Source organism: Polypterus senegalus, chromosome 17 (genome assembly GCF_016835505.1).
Source record: "Polypterus senegalus isolate Bchr_013 chromosome 17, ASM1683550v1, whole genome shotgun sequence".
In the NCBI taxonomy this organism is placed as follows: domain Eukaryota; kingdom Metazoa; phylum Chordata; class Cladistia; order Polypteriformes; family Polypteridae; genus Polypterus; species Polypterus senegalus.
The window spans coordinates 95635299-95656484 of record NC_053170.1 but is presented as its reverse complement, the minus strand read 5'-3'; the positions used below and the strand labels follow the sequence as shown (position 1 = coordinate 95656484).

The 21186-nt window shown below is 43.4% G+C and overlaps 1 protein-coding gene across 1 annotated transcript in view; it reads left to right on the top strand.

The window, feature by feature from the left end:
* The window catches only part of tbc1d16 (TBC1 domain family, member 16), a 162124-nt gene that overhangs the window by 86133 nt on the left and 54805 nt on the right, over nt 1-21186 (top strand). The window contains exons 6-7 of the mRNA XM_039740410.1: nt 659-823; nt 18405-18553. Of these exons, the coding sequence (XP_039596344.1) occupies nt 659-823; nt 18405-18553 (314 nt within the window). The remainder of the gene's footprint in view (nt 1-658; nt 824-18404; nt 18554-21186) is intronic.

The window sequence follows — 21186 nt, the reverse complement described above, 5'->3', positions numbered from 1 at the left end:
AGACATGGTTTTATCATTTTGTCCTGATCTGTGCTTCACCACCGTTTGATCCACTGGGAGCTCCTTGGACTTCACGGCTCGGTTTATTCAATGTTAAATTGTTGGACGTTCTATGAACAGGTACACGTGGGCCTTTCTAAACGACGTCCAATCAGTTCAGTTGCCCGTGGGTGGACTAAAAGTCATGTTCTAGAAACATCTCAAGGAGAATCTAAGCAAACGGGATGAATCTAGGCAGAATTTGAAAGTGTCACAGCATTCCGTTAATGAAGCCTTTTCTCTGTGGTAAGATACAGTAGCAGACATTTCCAAAAATTTGGCAGGGCTTTTTACTCGAGTTTTCAAATTTCATAAATGTCCACAGTGAAGTCGATCTGAGGGATCTCAGTGGAAACTAAACTTTCCTTGGGTATTTAACTTAAACAATGAAATGTGCCAGCTTTCAGTGGTCCACTGGGTGCGAGATGGGCAGACAGACGTTCAGGCGACCAAAGTTGGTGCTTGTTAGATTTTATGATCGAAAAAGAACCCAAACAATGGGGAAGGGCATTGGGTACTGGCTTTTGTTGTTGAGTTAAGAGGAGCCGTTGAAGCGGAAACGTGACCCACCCCTCCAACGCTAAACACTTTCGCTTCACCTCTTTCCATTCTCGAGCAGGTGGCGGATGAGAAGACCTGCATGCAGTTTTCCATTCGGCGCCCCAATCTGCCTTCCACGGAAACGCATCCCGAGGAGAACATGTACAAGCGTCTGGACGTCTCCACCTGGCTCAAACACTTCAATGAAGATGGGCAGGTGGAAGAGGAGTACAAGCTTCGCAAGGTACGGTAGGATGCTGATTTTTAAGCTGATCTTCGGTATTTTGGCGTGCCGTTGTCTATTATTCTCTATTAATGTCGGCACAAGGAAAAAATGGAAGAGATTTGACCCTTCAGTCCATCTAGCCCGGTTGTTTGGCTATTGTGGCTCCCCGAACCCGACACAGACAAACACAGCCACAAGTCCAGCAGCACAGGTTTTTATTTTTTCTGTGGGAAACGCTTCCCAAAATCATTTCCCACAGCACAGTACGACGCAGTGCCACAGCACAATAAAGCAGACAGCAGTGTGTTTTTCTACTTCTTTCTTTGTCTCTCTCTCTTTCTCTCTCTTTCTCTCCACCTCTATTCCTCCTCCAGCAAGAGTCGCCCTGTGATGGTGGCGTCCTGCTCCAGGCTCCCTCCTCCCATTTGGGAGCCTCTTAAATCACAACACCGTCGGAAATGCAACCGGATGAGCTGTGCAAATGGGGACAAATCGCTCTGAGCAAAGGAATGGTGAAAAAGGCGTTCAGTGCTTTTATTAGAGAAAAGCCAATGTAACATCTTGCCTGAAGAAGGGGCCTGAGTTGCCTCGAAAGCTTGCATATTGTAATCCTTTTAGTTAGCCAATAAAAGGTGTCATTTTGCTTGGCTTTTCTCTACATTCATAATGACTAACGCGGTACAACACCCTAGTACTACAGTGCTTTTATTAGAAATACTCAAACCAAACCGAAAAGAGTGTCCACAGTGCAGTGCTAAAAGTTATTAAATGAATAATCCATAAAAACGAGGTGATCAAATCCAAATAAAATAAAGCCTTGAAAACGAGGTTAATACCACGGCAGGAAGATGTCCTTTTAAATAAAACCCGGTGCCTTCTCCCTTTTAACTGGCGGCCCCCCTGCTTATCCCATACGGACCTTGCAGCAGGGGAGTCACAGCTGGCCTTCCTTCCCCTGCCTACTTACAGCTACCCCACCGGACAGTAAAGAACAGTAAACCCATAATGAGCAAAGCAAGAGCAGGTAATAAGAGTATGGACAGGCATAAAACGACAGAGACAGCATCTGAGATTAAGAACAATATGTACATTATAAAAACCAGTTTATCCAGACCAGGATCACAGGAAACATGGAGCCTACCCAAGCAGGTTTGGATGCGAGGCAGGAAAAATCCCTGGTATGCATTATGTATGATATGGCTGATGTTAAGAACAAAAATAACTTGGTAGCTCAACTATCTGTTTTGAGAGGGAGAGAAACATTGAAAAAATGGGGACAGATATTTAAAACATAATTCTGCTGCTGCCTCTCCATTAGAAGACCTAGGTTTGCTTCCCAGGTCCTCCCTGCGTGGAGTTTGCATGTTCTCCCTGTGTCTGCGTGGGATTCCACCCACAGTCCAAAGACATGCAGGTTAAGTGCATTGGCGATCCTAAATTGTCCCTAGTGTGGGTGTGTGTGTGCCCTGCGGTGGGCTGGCACCATGCCTGGGGTTTATTTCCTGCCTTGCGCCCTCCAGCAGACCCCTGTGACCCTGTAGTTAGGATATAGTGGGTTGGATAATGGATGGATGGATACTTTTTTTTCAGTTAGTCTTTCCAGCTACTTTAATAGTTTCGTTTAGTTTTAGTTTTTCATTTCGGTTTTCTTAATTGTTTTCTTTCAGTTTACGAAAATGTTGTTTTTTTAATATTAGTTTCAGTTTTGATTTTAGTTTTCGTTAAGTATAATAACTTTCCTAGTCACGCCGTCATATGCTTTCTTCAGGTCCACAAAGATGCAATGTAACTCCTTCTGGCCTCCTCTCTAAGCTTCTCCATCAACATCCTCAGAGCAAAAACATCACATCCGTGGTGCTCTTTCTTGGCTTGAAACCATCCTACTGCTCTCTAATCGTCACCTTCCCTCTTAACCGAGCTTCCACTACTCTTTTCCATAACTTCATGCTGTGGCTCATCAATTTTATCCCCCTGAAGTGGAATGGGTGGAGAAGAGTGTCAGGAGTGATTTGTGACAGACGGGTATCAGCGAGAGTGAATGGGAAGGGCTACAGGATGGTAGTGAGACCAGCTACGTTATAAGGGCTGGAGACGGTGGCACAGGTGGTAGAGTTAAAGGTGTGAAGATTTGCATTGGGGGTGACGAGGATGGACAGGATTAGAAACGAGGACATTAGAGGGTCAGCTCAGGTAAAGATGTAAAGGACATTGGGACAATCTGGGCGAGAAAAGGCCATTCAGCCCAACAAAGCTCGCCAGTCCCATCCACTTCATTCTTCCCAAATATCATGGAGTCTAATATTGAATGTTCACAAAACTCCTCCTCGCTGAGTAAGCCTCCTTAAGTTCTCATTTCTTGTCTGATGCCTTTACCTGAGGTGAATTACAACATTTGACATACAGTCGGTCCCACGGTTTTTATTGTGTTTTTCCAGTTGGAGGTCAAGCTGATAAAATGACTTGCTGTTGGTCACAGAGTGTCAGATGTGGGATTTGAACAAACCCCCAAGTCCAAATTCTTATCCGCTACACCACACTGCCCGCCTAAACGAGATTCTGGAGTCGAATGATTTGAGGTTGGAGATGGGGACACTGACCAAAGCACAGGAGACAGAGCTGGAGGTGGCAGAGTTAAAGATCTTAAGATCTGCATCGAGTGTGACGAGGACGGACAGGATTAGAAATGAGGACATCAGAGGGTCAGCTCAGGTGGGACGGTTTGGAGACAAAGTCAGAGAGGCGAGATTGCGTTGGTTTGGACATGAGGAGAGATGAGGAGTATATTGGGAGAAGGGTGCTAAGGATAGAGCTGCCAGGGAAGAGGAGAAGAGGAAGGCCTAAGAGAATGTTTATGGATGTGGTGAGAGAGGACATGCAGGTGATGGGTGTGACAGAACAAGATGACGAGGATAGGAGGAGATGGAAGAAGATGATCATTTGTGCCGACCCCTAACAGGAGCAGCTGAAAGAAGAAGAAGAATTGCTTCCTTATAATGCCGAGATGATGGACATGTGTCAACATAAACCCCCAAATCCCGTTCCCGAGGCTGCTTCTTGTACCTCAGTGTCCAGATGTGCCCTCAATGGTGTGTTAAATTCAACAAGCAGAGCATAACGTTCCGCAATTTATTAGACGAGATTAACTTTATTAGTCCCGGGGGGAAATTTAGAGGCATACGACAGCAGAAACATAAAAAAATAACTAAAGGATAGCAACTCACAGAACAAATAATACAATTAATAAATTGACAGATAAATAAATAGTAATAATAATAGCAATAAATACATATTGTGTAGAAATAGCAAAATAGATGCAAGCAAAGTGAAAGAGTATAAGTCTGGGATGTCAGGAGGAAGAACTGAATTGCCTGATAGCAGCGGGAAGAGAAGACCCCCAGAGACGTTTCTTAGGAGACCACAGAGTAGAAATGAGGCTAAAAAGAGCACCGAGAAAGAGCGCCTCCCGGAGGGGAAGGATGGGATTTTTCTTTTCATGATGGCTTCCAATTTTGCCATCAGGGTGTCCAGTGAGGTTTTCCTGAAAAGTTTGTTCTGACATTTTGAGTCGTTGAAACTCAAGTTGCTTCCCCAGGAGACCACCACACTGGCTATTACGGAGACCTGTAGAACATTTCCAGCAGTGTGCTGCACACCTCAGGAAGTCCAGTCTGCTCATGTGTTGTCAGACCAGTCCAGTTTGCTGGACCACCTCCACGTCGTCCCCTCTGAATGAATAGCAACTCGTCTCAAAGGGTCTTTGGCATGCTGGAAGTCCACCACCGGCTCCTTCCTCTTGCTGGTGGTGATCTGCAGGTTGTTGTTGTTCTCCCCACACCACAAGACAAAGTCCTCCATGGGTCTCCGGTACTCAGATCCGACTCCACTGTTTATGATGGAAGAGTCGGCTGAGAAATTCTGTAGGTGGCAGGTGCTGGTGTTGTACTGGGAGTTTCTGGTATTGGGGGTGAACAGGAAGGGAGATGGGGTGGACCCCTGAGGTGGTCAGCTATATAAATGTAAAGACGTATTCTTATTGTTAGTAAGTGTTATACACACCATGTCTGACACACAGCCCCTCGGCCTCACAAACTACTGGCTGCCGGTCAGGAGGTCCATCATCCAGGAGCCTGTGGGGGCATCAAAACTCAGTTTTTTTTCATTTTCTTTGTCTTTTTATTTTTTTATTATTAGTTTCTGCACATTGCTTAGATGATTACACCATCTAAAGCCAAGACACAGATATTTTGAATATTCTTCACTTTTTTCCACCTATTAATCAAATGTCTTTGCTGAGAACGTTGCTATGGAGGCTCTGATTGGGGGTCTCATCCGCTGTCCCTCCTCTTTGACCCCTCTGGAGAATTTATGGCCAAAATAAGAGACGCGTCTGTGCCGGGACTTAGAAATTCTGAGATTTCTGTGAACTGTTTGTTTTTATAGGGGGCCCAAAATGATTCAAATGAAAGTGTTTGTCGGCTACAGGGATACGCGCGCTTATTAAATCTTAACTTTTACAAACAAATATTAAAACGAGATTGACGGCCCCCTCGGGAATGGCTTTGAATCAATCGCACTCGGCTGTGGAGAAATCGTTTTACTGGTTTGCAAGATATATACGGGGATTCCCAAATATGGACCACTGCGACTTTGCCACAAATTATATTCGGTGCCAGTGGGAGGGAGGTTGATGGGGAGAATTTCAGCATTTTAACTGGAGGCTGCAATTCAAATAAATAAATGAAGAGAGGCAGAAATGTGTGTCACTGTAAATTATGACTTTGTAATTCCTCAGGCAAATGTCTAACCCAGAAATCCTCCTTAAAGGCAAAGAAAAATAAAGAGCCGCCTTGAACCGGGGCAGACCCGCTGCACTTTGATCTTTACGGTTTTGGTTGGAGCCTTTAAAGTTCAAAATTGATTTCTAAACTGTGGTGTTCACTTATTATTATTATTATTATTATTAAGTCATTATTAAATGTCACTTATGTTCAGCCCTACCAGTGTTTTTCTAGTTTTAAGATATTTTATAGTTTTTATTTAGTTTTTTGTTTTTATTACTTGTAGTTTTCAACCATTTGTTTTTTCATATTTTTTTCATTTCGTTTTACTCTTCATGGACATCTGGTGTCTTTAGGGCATAGGAAAGGCACTATATAATGAATAGGTGGATATGAAAGCCATTATATAATAGATAGATAGATAGCTAGGGCATTGAAAAGACACCATATAATAAATTATATAGATATGAAAGGCACTATATAATAAATAGATAGATAGGGCATTGGAAAGGCACTATGTAATAAATAGATGGATATGAAAGGCACTATATAATAAATGAATGGATAGCATAGATAGATAGATAGATAGGGCATAGGAAAGGTACTATATAATAAACCGATAGATGTGAAAAGCACTTTATTTGCCCCCGATAAGAAATGTGGCTTTTTACAGAAGCTCTTTAAATAAATAATTACATAAATAGATTGACAAATACTGTAAATTGACACAGACACTATGGTCTGAACACACGCCAGAATGATTATAAAGCAAAATAAATAAAAAGAAAGACATTTTCTGACTTCCAGACGCAGTGAGACACTACACAAGTGTATTGCTGTTGGTATAAAGGAGCCCCCTGTTGTGTCTCTTGGCCCACTTCTGCTGAATGATCCGTTGACTGAGAGTCAGTGTTGTTGGGTCACAGAGAGGATGTGCAGTGTTGCTCATAATGCCACTCAGGTTTGTTTTAATCCACTCCTCCTCTGCTACATCCAGGGGGTCCAGAGTGTGCCCCATATCTGTGCCTGCCCCTTTAATAAGTTTGTTGATTCTTGAAGTGATGTGACCAGCCTGGCCATCACAGAGTTGTAGAAGATGTCAATGGTGTCACTACTCACATCAAAGGGGCACCATCACCTAAGGAAGAATAGGCTGCTCTGCCCTTTCTTCTATCGTTCCTCTAAATTCCCAAACCAGACCCACATGTCATTAAAATGGACCCCAAGTACTTGTAGAAGTGGACCATCTCTACATCCACTCCATGAATAGTGAGTAGAGGCTCTTTGGTCCGCCGATACCCCAAATTCGCGTACCGTTTCACCTGCCTACTTGCTGCTGGTCGCAGGAGACATCTTTTCTGATGCGACTGCCCCTTAAGAGGAAGCCAAGGCAGAAGAGGCGGAGTCAGTGGGTCGTAACGAGGAAGTGACATCACTGCTATTGCTGCTCATCAGATCGATTGAGGAGAAAGGAGGAGAAGCCTTAGGGAACAGCGCCACCTCTCGACTCGGGGTAGAACTCCCATTTGATGAGCCATTAAGTGGTCTCCTGGGCGCACGTTTGTGTGTGAGACGCCGTGTGAGGACTTGCCAGCAGGCACAGGTGAGCATTGAGATCTGAAGTAGCAAGTGCCCATCCTTTGGTGGAAGGACTTTTTGTCTCCTCTAAAATGTTCCCATGCCATGTATAATAAGCAGGGTGGTCTTGGCGTCTTTGTTGGGCTGGCACTCTGCAAAACACGAGCTGCTAATGCCTTTGTTGTCTGCCGAGACATAACACTTGGTTTGTTTTTTCTTCTTTTTTTTTTTTTTAACGTGCCCACTTTTTCTAAATATTATTTTTGCATAAATATTATAAATCGGGGCTGTTGGCCTCGCAATAATTCAGTGTTGGAAACTCAAATAAACCTCGCTGGGATGTGTGCTCCCATGACAGAAGGTTCTTTGAAGCTTCCACTTTTACAATGCAAATTGCCGCACCACCGGCATGAAACGTGCGTTCAGAACGGCGGCACTGGGTGCCTGTTTTCCTTTGTGGCGAAAGCCTGTTTTCTAATTTTATTTTATTTTTTTGGAATTTTCTCATGGCATTACCTATGCAGTCAGTGAAACCAATTGAAATACTTCACATTTTTCTCTTACTCAGTGTTTGTGGTCACAGTCATTCGGCGTTAGTCCTATATATCTATCTATGTATAAAATCCAACGTCTGTCTGTCTCTCTGTCTGTCAGGGAGAGGAGAGGAAAGAGTGACGTCAGGAGTGGGGAGCTGGGCAGGGCCCTCCTCACTGTCCTGTTTCATTACTACGCGGACAAAGCCGCAGTGAACGGCTTTTATATATAAAATCCAACGCCTGTCTGTTCGCTTTTCACGAGAGAACAACTTAACGGATTTAGATCGGGTTTTTTTCTAGAATTTTCTTGAACATTCTGGTTGATTTTGCGACTTCTCTAACGGCACTAAGTACCATAGTTCACTTGCGGTAGTGAATTATTCATGCAAATCCGAGACAGAGGCTGTGGAGCCCTCCTCAGTCATGCGTCAGCCTCCGTTTGAGTCGGTCTACCTCGCACCACGTGTTGGAGCGCACCTTTCCCTCTGCTCATCTAGCAATACCCGTTTGTTCAGCAGACATTATCATCTAGAGATTGTTAAGGAGTAACGTTTAATGTTTTTGAGAGAGAGAGTTCAGAGCTACGTGTGTTTTAGAGGGTAGCAGCCCATTGGCAGAGATATCATGGCCACATGCTCTTCTCCTACCAAACTGGTCACATCTCTGGCAAGGCTGACTCAGGAAAATGGGAGGCTTAAGGCCCAACTAGGCCTGAAATAAGAAATAAATATTAAGTTGAAATGAATAAATAAACACAAAAAAAAACTGCATAAATAAAATAAGCAAATCTCATGGTGTCCTGAAAAAACTCCGGCTAGGGTGAGAGACAAGTTCTCAAGAATCTTTACAAAATGAAAGATTTATTACAAAGAAAATCTCAAAAGAGTGACCTAAAAAAAGGTTATCCACAGTTATTGAGTCCCATTAGGTAAATCACACGTCAAAATACCGAAACAGAGGAAAATGAATGTCAAAGTGAACAGCAAAACGGGGGCACAGGCACCAAACCAGCAGCGCCAGACTAATACACCAGACTAATAACGTCTCTTCTCTTCCTCCCTCTACATTTCAGATGACTTGGAGGCTAACCAGCTCTGACGTTACGTGATCTATTATGTGATCACTAATGATCTATTAGTGAGTTAAATGAACAGGAATCGTGAGACTCGTTCTTGGGTAATGATTCAATGAGCGAATCGAATATGCAAAAATCATGAGACTCTTTTCCGCTAATGATTCAATGATCAAATCAAATAAAAAGAATTATGAGGCTCATTCTTGAGTAATGATCTAGTAGTGAATTAAATGAACAGGAATCGTGAGACTCGTTCTTGGGTAATGATTCATTGAGCGAATCGAATATGCAAAAATTGTGAGACTCGTTTTCCGGTAATGATTCAATGAGCGAATCAAATAAAAAGAATTGTGAGGCTCGTTCTTGGGTAATGATTTAATTGAAAGAATGACACATGTCTGGCACAATCAAAAAGTGTATTAAAATAAAGCTATGAAAGGAAATACTTTTAAGAAATCAGAATATTTTTATATTAGCAAAATACCCGCTTACAGCGAAGTACTATTAAAATTTTTATTAAGAAGAAAATTAAACCTTTTTAAACTGTGGGAAAATATACCAATAATTATTTGTTATGGATCTCTTTGTATACCACATTGTGAGTTCGGCCCTCTGGTTGTAATATGACCAAGCTGTGCGCTGAGCTTACTCTTGAGCATGCAACATACAGTCGGCCATGTGAAAAGTAATCTTGTTTCAAATCTCACAGCTTGGATTGCTGCTGTCATAATCGGTTTGAGTTTCATGGTTTGTTTCAATGACGACAGTATTTGTAGGACTTGTGTTGAAGAGACATTCAGCATCTGTCAAGCGTTGTAAGTATACAACCGGTTTCATCGATAACTTCACATCCAGCTTTTGAGAGTTTAAACATTCATAAACATCAAAGAGTCCACTACTCAAATAGTCACCTGTGAATCTAAGATGTTCAAGAGGCATTGGCAGTTGTCGAAAGGTGTAAAATATTTGGTCATTTTGGTACACTTGAAAGCGACAACCGAACAATTCAGCGGCAGCCATCAACTCGCATGCAGATCCATAGGTGAAGTGCTTAAGCATTTCACTCTTCTAGTGCTCCTGTGTAGTATAATGATCTCCTGTACCGTCATCAGTCCACACCTTGAACCTGTCCAGTCATTCAATACATAAGACACAATGTTCCTCCGGATATCAAGAGTGAGCCTGATATGGCCGTGCAATATGTAACACAGAGAATGGAAAAGGTAGGTGCCATCTCCGGGCATGGAAACCACTCGGTAAGTGACAGTTCTTTGATTAATGGTGATCACCTCGATAGACATGTTAATGGGGGTACGGTTGGAACGATAAAGGAAATGGGTACCTGAACAATGTAAAGTAAGTCTAAAATACCTACACAATAACTATAATCGTAATAAACGAACAATAAAACAGCGGAGAAGCCGTGGATTAAATAAAAAGGCTGCATTTATCAGCAGGGAGACATGAATCCCATGGTGAAGCAAGAAAGGGAATGTAGAGACCGGAGCAACGGACGGCCTTATATAAGCAGGCAGCCAACAATGTGGGAAGCGTTGGGATGGGGGACCCAACACCGCCTCACACAGTGACCGAGCTGCAGGCTATGGACGTATATATGTACGTAAGTAGGATTCAGTTAGCGTTGGGAACCCGCTTACCAAATTTCTTGAAGATGGGCCCATAAGTAACAAAGACCGTTGGAAAGTTCAATATGGCGGCTGACAGTGACGTCATACCATCGAAATAAGTACGTACATTGGTTTCGGTTAGCGCAGGGAAGCCGCTTACCAAATTTTGTGAAGATGGGGCCATAAATAAGAAAGTTCAACATGGCGGACGTTGTCGACCGTTACGCGTAGAATTTCGAAATGAAACCTGCTTAACTTTTGTTAGTAAGCTGTTAGGAATGAGCCTGCCAAATTTCAGCCTTCTACCTACACGGGAAGTTGGAGAATTAGTGATGAGTGAGTGAGGGCTTTGCCTTTCATTAGTATAGATGCGTTTTAATTATGTGTGACTAATTTGTTAAATCTATAAAGGGACAGAAAGATATATTTTGTTTAAAGCAATTCCGATAACAAAACAAACAAATGAGATGCACTCGAATATAAAGTTGCCATTGCCATGTTTACCTTGTATGACGAACGAGTTGATGGTCGCTGAGAGTTCTTGTTCTCTGGTGATGATTCTGTTCGACCCCAAAAGAATCGGAAGTATGTGAGAATCGTGAATCAGATAGGCGGTTCTTGCACATGTGCTATAAACCTGCAAAATGAAAGTCGCTGATGTCGTGATAGACTGCTGCTGAACTCTGCTGAACCGGTTTGTTCGTGCTTGCCAATCAATTTGCATGAAAACCGTCGTCCGATAGGAATGAATTGTTCACGAATCAGTGGACAGCTGATTTTGCCCCTCCCACTTATCAATACACCTCAAAACATAATTTGCATGGGACAAAGGGGAAAGGATTAATAGAGGGGAGATTAAATTAAGGCAAAAAAAACCCAAAAGAAAGCCAATTAACAAATTCAGAACATAAAGAGAGGCAACAAAATAACAGAGTTGCAAAAGAGAAAGTGGGACGAGTGAAATTCAGACAGGATGGGCTTCTTCATCACTACAATGGACTGATTGGTCTCACAGTCACTGGAGGAATGTGCCCTTCCTTAGCCATGCCAGTCAGTCCAACCGGGCAGCAGTAGCATGACATTGAAGTTGCTGCTCGGTTCACCAGCACCAGCCACTGGGACACCATGGAGTCGTCCCAGGCTGACGCTCCCCTCCTGCACTTTCTATTATGCCTTTTACTGGATGTGCCTTGTGTGGAACAAATAAACTGGAAGTATACTAAAGAAAGAAATCTTGTCCTCCACGAGGACCTCTTTGAGTTAGGGACCTGGCAGGAGGACACTTGTTCATTGGGTCATTCAAGCAAATGCTTGAAGAAGGAGCATTCTGTTACCACAAATCTACTCAGGGACAGTGCCCTGGGCAGAGAGTGAAGATGGAGGTCTACATTTATAAACAGTTGAATTTACATCACAGTACTTACATATCATACCCTGATTGGTTCGTTGGCTGAATATCTACTCCGATTGGTTAGAAGGCATGAGGTGTTTTCAGCAAGCAGAATAGCCAGCTTACATAACCCCACAATAAAAGTCTCCTTTCACTCTCTTCTTGTTCCTTTCAAAACTTTCCAGTGCTTCCTGAGTTCCTGTATGTGTGTGACATCTGCCACTTCTTGAACCGTCACCCAGAACCTTCTTGTGCTTTATCTGCTTTCCTGATATGCGTAGACTATACTTACTGACCCTTCATTACTACTTCTAAGACTGATGCTACATTTTTAATATGGAAAGCACGCCAAAGCAGTTTATGATGTGACGGGCGACCTCGGCCATTACCCTGCCGGGACGCCACCTGGATGGAAGGACAGAGGGAGAGTGTGTCGGTGAGGCAATACCTCCCCCGGGACGCTAGAGGGCAGGTAGTGGATGTGTGGCTGTTGCACCACGGATTCCCGCAGGGCATGCTGGGAGCTGGAGTTTGGTGCAGCCCTGTTGGGTTTCCTTAGCCACCAGGGGGAGCTGCAGAGCCCTTTAGTGGACCTGGGAGTGATTCCAGATAATACTGATGAGCCACCTGGAACACTCCCGGGACCGGAATAAAAGGAGCCGCCTCAATCCAGTCGGAGAGCCGGAGTCGGGAGGGAGGAAGACAAAGCTGCTTGGTGGGAGAGGAGTAGAGGCGGCTAAGAAACGGAGAAGGAAGAAAGAGAGAGAAGGGACTGAGCATTGTGTGCTGGTAAATAAACGGTGTGTGGCAAACTCGTGTCTGCCTGTCTGTGTCGGGTTAGGGCGGCTAATCGTGCCCTGGTGGTCCACAATGTGCAATACCCCTACATGACTATGTGGCTTCAATCTCATTTTTCTTGTTCAGGCTAATGGGTTTTTCCTGACTTCGTGGGTAAGTGTGCCTAATAAAGTAGCCACTCACTCACTTGAAACAGAGTCAGAGTTGTACAAATAAAAATAAAAAAAAGAAAAGAAAAAGGAAGTAAAGTAATGGGACGGTTACTCGACCAGTGTGACGGGTTACTAAAACGGGAGCAGAAAAGAGGAAGCGTCTCCTGCTTTGGGTGGAGTCGTTGTCGGTCGATGGAAGCGTCAAATTTGAAATAACGAACTGCAAGTGAAAAGTATTTTGGTACTCGAAAGGAAATCTTACTCATGCTGTTTTGTACGAAAACAGTTCTTGCTTTGTCAGCGCCACGCACGTCTCAGCCTCCCATGGCTGGTGGTTCACATTCATGTTTTACGTCTCTTCATGTTGATTATGTGCATTGTTCTTATTGTTCTGCCCATGTGCTTATTCTGTAGTTCTCCTAGCGGTCAATCACCGGCATGAATTCCGCCCCACCCTATAAACCAATGAGGGTCTCCCACAGCTCCTGGTGGTCCATTGTGAATGTGCTTTGGAGTTGGTGAATTGCTTGTGTTTTTGCTCTGCTTGTGTCTTTTGGTATTTTTTTTGGAATGTAATGCTTGGTGTTGGATTACGTGTCTGGATTATTGTATTGGGGAACGCCTTTTGTGGTTTTGGGGGCAATCCCTTTGCTTCTTGGGCTGCATGGAGCTTCCATTTTTTGAAATACATTTTGCGAGAATACAATACAATTTATTTTTGTGGAGCCCAAAATCACACAAGAAGTGCCACAATGGGCTTTAACAGGCCCTGCCTCTCTAAGAAAACCCTTGTTGGGGAAAAAAAATGGAGGAAACCTTGGGAAAGGCAGTTCAAAAAGAGACCCCTTACCGGGTTGGTTGGGCGTGCAGTGGGGGGGTCAATACAATACACAGAACAGAACAGAACAAATCCTCAATACAGTATAAAAATAAAAATAGTACAAGTACAGAGCAGAATTTAACAGTAGATGATAACCCATAATATGATTTGGATTTGTTTAGAGTCCTGGAGACCTCGGCCATCAAGCTGCCTCCCCCATTTGACCATTCCACAGCTGAGACGGCCATTCCGATGAAAGGACTCCATCTACCCGGCGATTCCTGTGATCCTCCATCAGGGATGACTTTACCTTATGTTATAATATGTTTGTTATAATATTAATTTAATGGCACTGTCTCTGTGCCCACTGCTATACAGGCAGACCAAGTATGGTACACAGGGGCTCAGCATTTAGAATCGCCAACCAAGCATTGGATTAGATAGGATTGTATAGTCAGCCTAAAAGACAGAACAGTACACGTCTGTCCTCTGGCAGCACAAAATCTTCTTTCCTTGTTGGGAGAACGAGAACTGCAAGTAGGCATTGTGCTATTCCTGTATTTTTTGGAGGTGGAGTTGAGCCTTTCCTGTCCTTGTTTGGAGACCAGAGAGGACCAGCACGTGGACAAGACAGTATATAAGGATGGACCTAATGCCAATACACTTTGAAGCTGTCGGGCGGAAGAGCATGTCATGCGTCCGGAAAATCCTTTCGCGTGGTGACGAAATATGGCAGACTGCGTTGATCAAGACTCCCACACCTCGATAGAGTCTGTCATAAGCTTCCCGTCTGTAACCGCGTAAAACCGTCAGTAAAGTAAGCTAAAGTATATCGGTTTCTCTCATGTGATTTTTTTTGTTGTACCGCCGTAATCACGGTGGGAGGGATCTCGCCTTTTCTGTCATATTTCTATATTTTTCGGTTACCTAACATGCCGCAATTTCAAAATAACACATTTTCGGAGAGCTAATGCCTGCTATGGAAACACCTTAGGCAGGCAGAACAGCTTGGCAGGTGGGCCGTGGCACCTTTGAGTACCGAGAAGAGAAACAGAATAGGTGAGGGCTAGTAACAAATTCTAACTGTCATATGACTTATGTTTTAGTGCTAATGACTGACAACAGAGATGCAGTCTGAACAGTTAATCAGCAGCTCTAGTCAGGGTGTGCTAAACTGAAGTCGGGAGTCTTTAAAAAATTAGCTGAGACGAAGGGGCATCTCTTATAGTAGCAGGCAGACCACTACAAACTGTTTAGGGGCCCTGTAACTAAAAGCTCGACCTCCCACTGTTATTTTATTAATCCTTGGAATTATAAGCAGACCGGCATCTGGAGATCTTAATGTGCGCTCAGGTTTGTAACTCATGATAACTTCAGACAAGTAAACCAGACCTTGGCCATTTAAGGCTTTACAATAATCCCTCCTCGATCGCGAGGGTTGCGTTCCAGAACCCCCCGCGATAGATGAAAATCCGCAAAGTAGAAACCATATGTTTGTATGGTTATTTGTATATATTTTAAGCCCTTATAAACTCTCCCACACTGTTAACATTATTAGAGCCCTCTAGACATAAAATAACACCCTTTAGTCAAAAGTTTAAACTGGGCTCCATGACAAGACAGAGATGACAGTTCTTTCTCACAATTAAAATAAATGCAAACATATCTTCTCTTCAAAGGAGTGCACGCGTCAGGAGCAGAGAATTTCATAGAGAGAGAGCGCTGGCTAAGAAAAGCAAACAATCAAAAAATCAATACGTGCTTTTAAGTATGCCGAAGCACCGCGATAACGCGGCATTTTTTAGAGGAGCGTCCGTATCCGCTAGGCAAACAGCCCCTCTGCTCACAGCCCCTCCGTCAGGTGAAGAGAATGTCAGAGAGAGTGAGAGAGAGACAGAGACAAGCAAACAATCAAGCACCACGCGGGAAGCACATCGTATATCATTGAGGAGTTTTAGTTAATACGTAATACATGCTCTGATTGGGTAGCTTCTAAGCCATCCGCCAATAGCGTCCCTTGTATGAAATCAACTGGGCAAACAAACTGAGGAAGTGTGTACCATAAATTAAAAGACCCATTGTCCGCAGAAAGCCGCGAACCAGCGAAAAATCCGTGATATATATTTAGATATGCTTATATTTAAAATCCAGCGATGGAGTGGCCTTGGTGTCGCCTTGATATAGCGAGGGATCACTGTATATGTTAAAAGGAGGATTTTGAAATCTGCCCTAAACTTAACCGGGAGCCAGTGTAAGGATTTAAGAACTGGAGTGATGTGTTCGTATTTTTTTGTTCTTGTAATAATTCTTGCAGCAGCATTTTGGATTAACTGGAGGCTGTATAAAGAACGGTTTGAACATCCAGTGAACACCGCATTGCAGTAGTCAGCCTTACTAGAAATAAATACATGAATTAATTTCTCACAATCCTGTTTATTTAGAAAAGGCCTTAATTTCCCAACATTTTTAAGATGAAAGAAAGTGATATGCACTTTAAATGACATGCTAGAGTCAAAGAGAACTCCGAGATTGCGGGCTGATTCAGTAAAATGAATGGCGATTCCAACTGAGTTAAATGATGACAAAATATTGTTGTGATCAGCGTCACCCCCTCCAATAATTAACATCTCTGGTGTTGAAAGACAAGTAGTTCTCATCCATCCACTCCTTTAATTCACTAACACAACTAATTAAAGACAACATCGGAGAAACTTCATTTGATCTAAAAGAAAAGTAGAACTGGGTGTCATCTGCTTACGAGTGAAAATTAACATTATGTTTCCTAATGAGATTTACCAGTGGAAGCATATAAGGAATAAATCTTTTATTTTTTAGAGAGCCAATACTTGCCCTTATTACAAGCTGGGGTTTGAGGATGATATCCCCCTCTAGTGGACATTATTGGAAGTGTTTGGGACAATGTTCTTTGAAATGTAGAGTACTTGGGACTCCTAGTTATTTATTTTTTTTATAATTAATGAAATGCAATTTTCATAAGAGGCAGCAGAGCCTCAGCGTCAGGCCAGCCAGCTCTCGGTGTAAAGTGGGGGGCTTCCGGCTTTCTCTCACATTGCAGTGACGTGAGTTTGAGCAGAACTTGTGATACTAAATTGTTGTGTATTGCGCCTAAGTGTGAGTGGAACCCAACCAAGGCTTTGTGTCTGTTGCATAAAATTGATGGGTTGGATTCTCTTCATTTCAATTTAATATGCAGATATTTATGTCCCCTTTTTTCACTTAAATGGCTCACCTGGGGACACATTCACTGCCATCATCTCCTATAAATGTAAATGTTGCAATCACATTGTTGTAATGGAGCAGCCCACAAAATGGTGTGAGGTTTTAAAAAGCAACCATGAGACAGGTCAGGACCTCTGCCCTCGCCTGCCCAGAGAAAGTTTCACCAAAAGCAGCCTGACCTGCCAAATCCACAAGCAGGCTGCTGGCCTGCCCAGGCCTCAGATAAATGGGGAACAGGCTTATAATGTTCAAATACCTTTTAAATGTTCTAAAATGTATCAGAGGGGATTATAACTGATAATTCCACTGGGTGTGGGACATACGTGTTCAGAAATCATAAACAGTATTGCGTTTGTTGACATGACAAAAAACTCTGTAACAAGAAGAAGGTATAAGAAGAGCGGCGACATCTGCTGAGTGTCAGGCACATCACAGAGGGCGCTTAAGATGGACAGTTGAGCAGACATGAAGGCTCATAGGAACAAGAGCAAAAGAGAAATGGCTGCCGACAAACGACAAACTTGTGAAAGATGATACTTCACTAATGTGGTCACTGTGAGGCTGTTTTTTATTTGGCATGACAATAACAAAAGAATGTGTTGTCAAATTGGAAGAGTACAGCTTGCAGTTTATGAACCCCATTTATTTTAGGATTGAGGGTCCGTATGTTTCTTATAAATCGTTATTATTGCACGGTTTGTGGTAGAGTAAGCCTGTTTGGGCCCGACCAGTACTTGGATGGGAGATCATCTAGGAAAAAGCTTGGGGTGCTGCTTGAAGAGGTGTTGGTGAGGCCAGCAGGGGGCGCTTGCCCTGTGGTTTGAATGTGGATCCCAATGCCCCAGGACAGTGACGGGGACACTGTGCTGTAAAAATAGCGCCATCCTACGGAATGAGATATAAAACCGAGGTCCTGTCTCTTTGTGATTGTTAACAATCCCTGGGCATCCTTTGTAAAGAGTAGGGGTATCCCGATGTCCTGGCTAATTTGCACCCCATGGCCTAGTCATTCATTCATGGTCTCTAATTGGCTCTTTATCTCTGTACCACCTAACAGCTAAGTGTGGTGAGCCTACTGGAGCAGAAATGGCTGCCGTCGCCATCATCCAGGTGGATGCTGCACATTAGTGGTGGTTTTTGGTGGCTCCCCCCTCACCAAAGTGCTCTGAGTATTGAGAAAGGCGCTATATAAATGTAAAGAATGATTATTATTATTAGGGTAAGACAATGGGACAGAATGTCCATCCAGGAGGTAGTGACTCCAGCTCAAAAACTGTAGAATTCTTCTTCCCATAAATGACATGCATTGTAATCACTATAGGGGGGCTTGGCCAACCTGAAGATGCAGTGATGGAGCCGTCTAGGTAAAGACTCACTGGTACGGTAGGAAAAGGTGCCACTACTCTGTGTAGAAACTCCACTACCGGTGGGTACCGGTAAACTTCACTATTTTATGCTCAAACTTTGATCTTCGGTAGAATAAAATCAGTTATTATTATTATTATTTTTTTTATCAAAGATGTTCTGTCTGGTCACATCATCCTTCACTGCTAGTACTATGTTATAACACAGGCTCTGATCAGATGTTTGCTCTGTCTTGGTAGGCGATTTTCTTTGGTGGCATAGATCCGTCCATTCGTGGAGAAGTGTGGCCCTTCCTCCTTCGCTACTACAACTGTGAATCGACGTCAAAGGAGCGAGAATCGCTGAGAGTGCAGAAGCGTTTGGAGTACGAGGAGATCGAGCAAAGAAGGTAAGAGATGGAGATATTGAAGCCTGCCATGTTTTGTACCCCTTAGGATTAGGAGTCTCAGTGGACTCGACACCATCAATGTCCAGAAGCCATTAACAAGACTTACAGAATGTCAGGTTATATAGCGCCTTGACGCATGGAGTACAAGTCACAGGAGGTTCTGCTCAAGCTTTATAACACACTGGTGAGGCCTCATCTGGAGTCCTGTGTGCACAAAGGACATAGCAGCACTAGAAAAAGGTCCAGAGAATAGCAACCAACTGATTCCAGGGCTACAGGGCATGAGATTAAAAGAGCTGAGCCTAACACTTGCATTAAGTTTACGTCTTGTTGGGTTTTACTTCGCAATTGGAGGTCTGAAAGTCAGAAGTCCACCTTATGAGAAGGACCTAGGAGTCGTAGTGGACTCTATGCTATCAATATCCCGACAGTGTTCAGAGGCCATTAACAAGACTTACAGAATGTCAGGTTATATAGCGCCTTGACGCGTGGAGTACAAGTCACAGGAGGTTCTGCTTAAGCTTTATAACGCACTGGTGAGGCCTCATCTGGAGTCCTGTGGGCAGTTTTGGTCTCCAGGATATAAAAAGGACATGACAGCACTAGAGGAAGTCCAAAGAAGAGCAACGAGGCTGACTCCAGTGCTACAGGGGATGAGTTATGAAGAAAGATTAAAAGAGCTGAGCCTAGCACTTGCATTAAGTTTAGGTCTTGTTAGGTTTTACTTCACAATTGGAGGTCTGAAAATCGAAAGTCCACCTTATGAGAAGGACTTAGGAGTCTTAGGACTCTATGCTACCAACGTTAAGAAGACTTACAGAATGTAACATAGGTTATATAGCGCCTTGATGTGTGGAGTACAAGTCACAAGAGGTGATACTTAAGCTTTATAACACACTGGGCTTTGTTATTCTCTACCAGCCATACTGATCTCTGATTCCATCTCAGCCACATACAATTTATAGACAGAAGTTTGCCACCTGCAGGCCTGAAAAGATATCAAAAATCAGAAAACAGAATCTATTGAGTTCTGACGGGTGTGATCATGAAAATCACGGGGGCTTAGAAAGGAAAGGACTCTTAGACTTGAATTAGCGTGCAGATCCCACCTAGCTGAATTGAGGGAAACAAAGAAAAACAAGCAGGTAGTGTGAAGGTTATTTACATTTATATAACTCCATCCAGGAGGTAGTGGTGTCAGCTTAAAAACTGTTGAATTCTTCTTCCCATAAATTACATGCATTGTAACCACTGAGGGAAGGGGCTTGGCCAACCTGAAGATGTAGTGATGGAGCCGTTTAAGTAAAGATTCACTGGTACGCTAGGAAAAGGTACTGATACTCTGTGTAGAAACTCCAGTACTGTTGGGTACCGTCAGACTTCAAGGGGTAGCCTTCATGTCCTTCTGATCATCTTCACTCGCCCTGTGACATCTCTCAAGCTTGCAGCTTGTCCAAAAGGTAGTAGAGACTGGCTGATGTTCAGTCCTGGAATTATCCTAGTCGCTCTTCTCTGGACTTTCCCCAGCGTTGGTGGAGACCCTGTTTTTCTTTTCGTATGACGTTGTAGCACAGCTATAACTCCAGGTGATTCTCACACTCCACGTGGACGGAGGCTGTCCGAGGTAAGCTTAGTTTTCTACCCTAACCCTCCAAAGCCATAACTCAACTTTAGGCTCAGAGGCACTGGCCAGCTCCAATTTGTATATCACCTTTGGTACAGATGGGTCCCGTGTAGCCCATTGTCCAGTTCAGTGTCAAGTGAAGACGATGATGAAGCATCTGACTCATCAATTAATTGAAGGCCTCTGGGACTGACTTCAAAAATGGATGCGGGTTATGAAGCCACACTCCATGTCCCGGGGATTTCGAAATAGAAATGATGATGAGAGACTACAAGATGGAGTTGTGATGGTGGGTGAGAAGCAGAAATGCTCAAGGGGGCTTTGTGGGGTGATGTTGTGGGTAGTAGCACAGCAAGAGAGATCGTTAATGAAGTATAAAAGACACTTGTTAGACAATCGCCTCTCTTCACTTGAGAAGAAAGCTTTAAAAAGATGACGCTGGGTGGGCAGACTCGGCCCTTTCATGCAACGATGGGTGTGAGTGGAGGGGAAGTCATCTACTTATTAGCAGATGCATACGTGGTGGGTGCATTCGTGTACCATGGGACCCCGCTGTGCATTACATTACACTTCATCTGTGGTTAACAGGCTTTTTTTTTTCTGTGTCATCTGAAAAAGTGGCCGCAGTCTTGAATTACTTGGCTAGAAAAAGTACAGTGCAGCCTGACTCTGTGCTGCCACCCGCATCCTGGTCATGCCCGTGAAAAAGACCAGGGGCAGGAAACTGAAATGAAAGAGAAATGTTCACGTCTTATAAGTACTGGAAAGAAACAACCAGAAAGACTGAGGGAATGGCAGAGTCCAGAATTCTAGATTCATGAGAATGGCAAGCTTTACTACAACAACATTTGACATTATTTCTGTCGCACATTTTCATACAAACAATGCAGCTCAAAGTGCTTTACATGATGAAGAAAGAGAAAAAAGACAAAATAAATACGAATTTAAATAAGGGAACACTAATTAACATAGAATAAAGGTAAACAGAAAATGTCATGGCTTGCTGGGG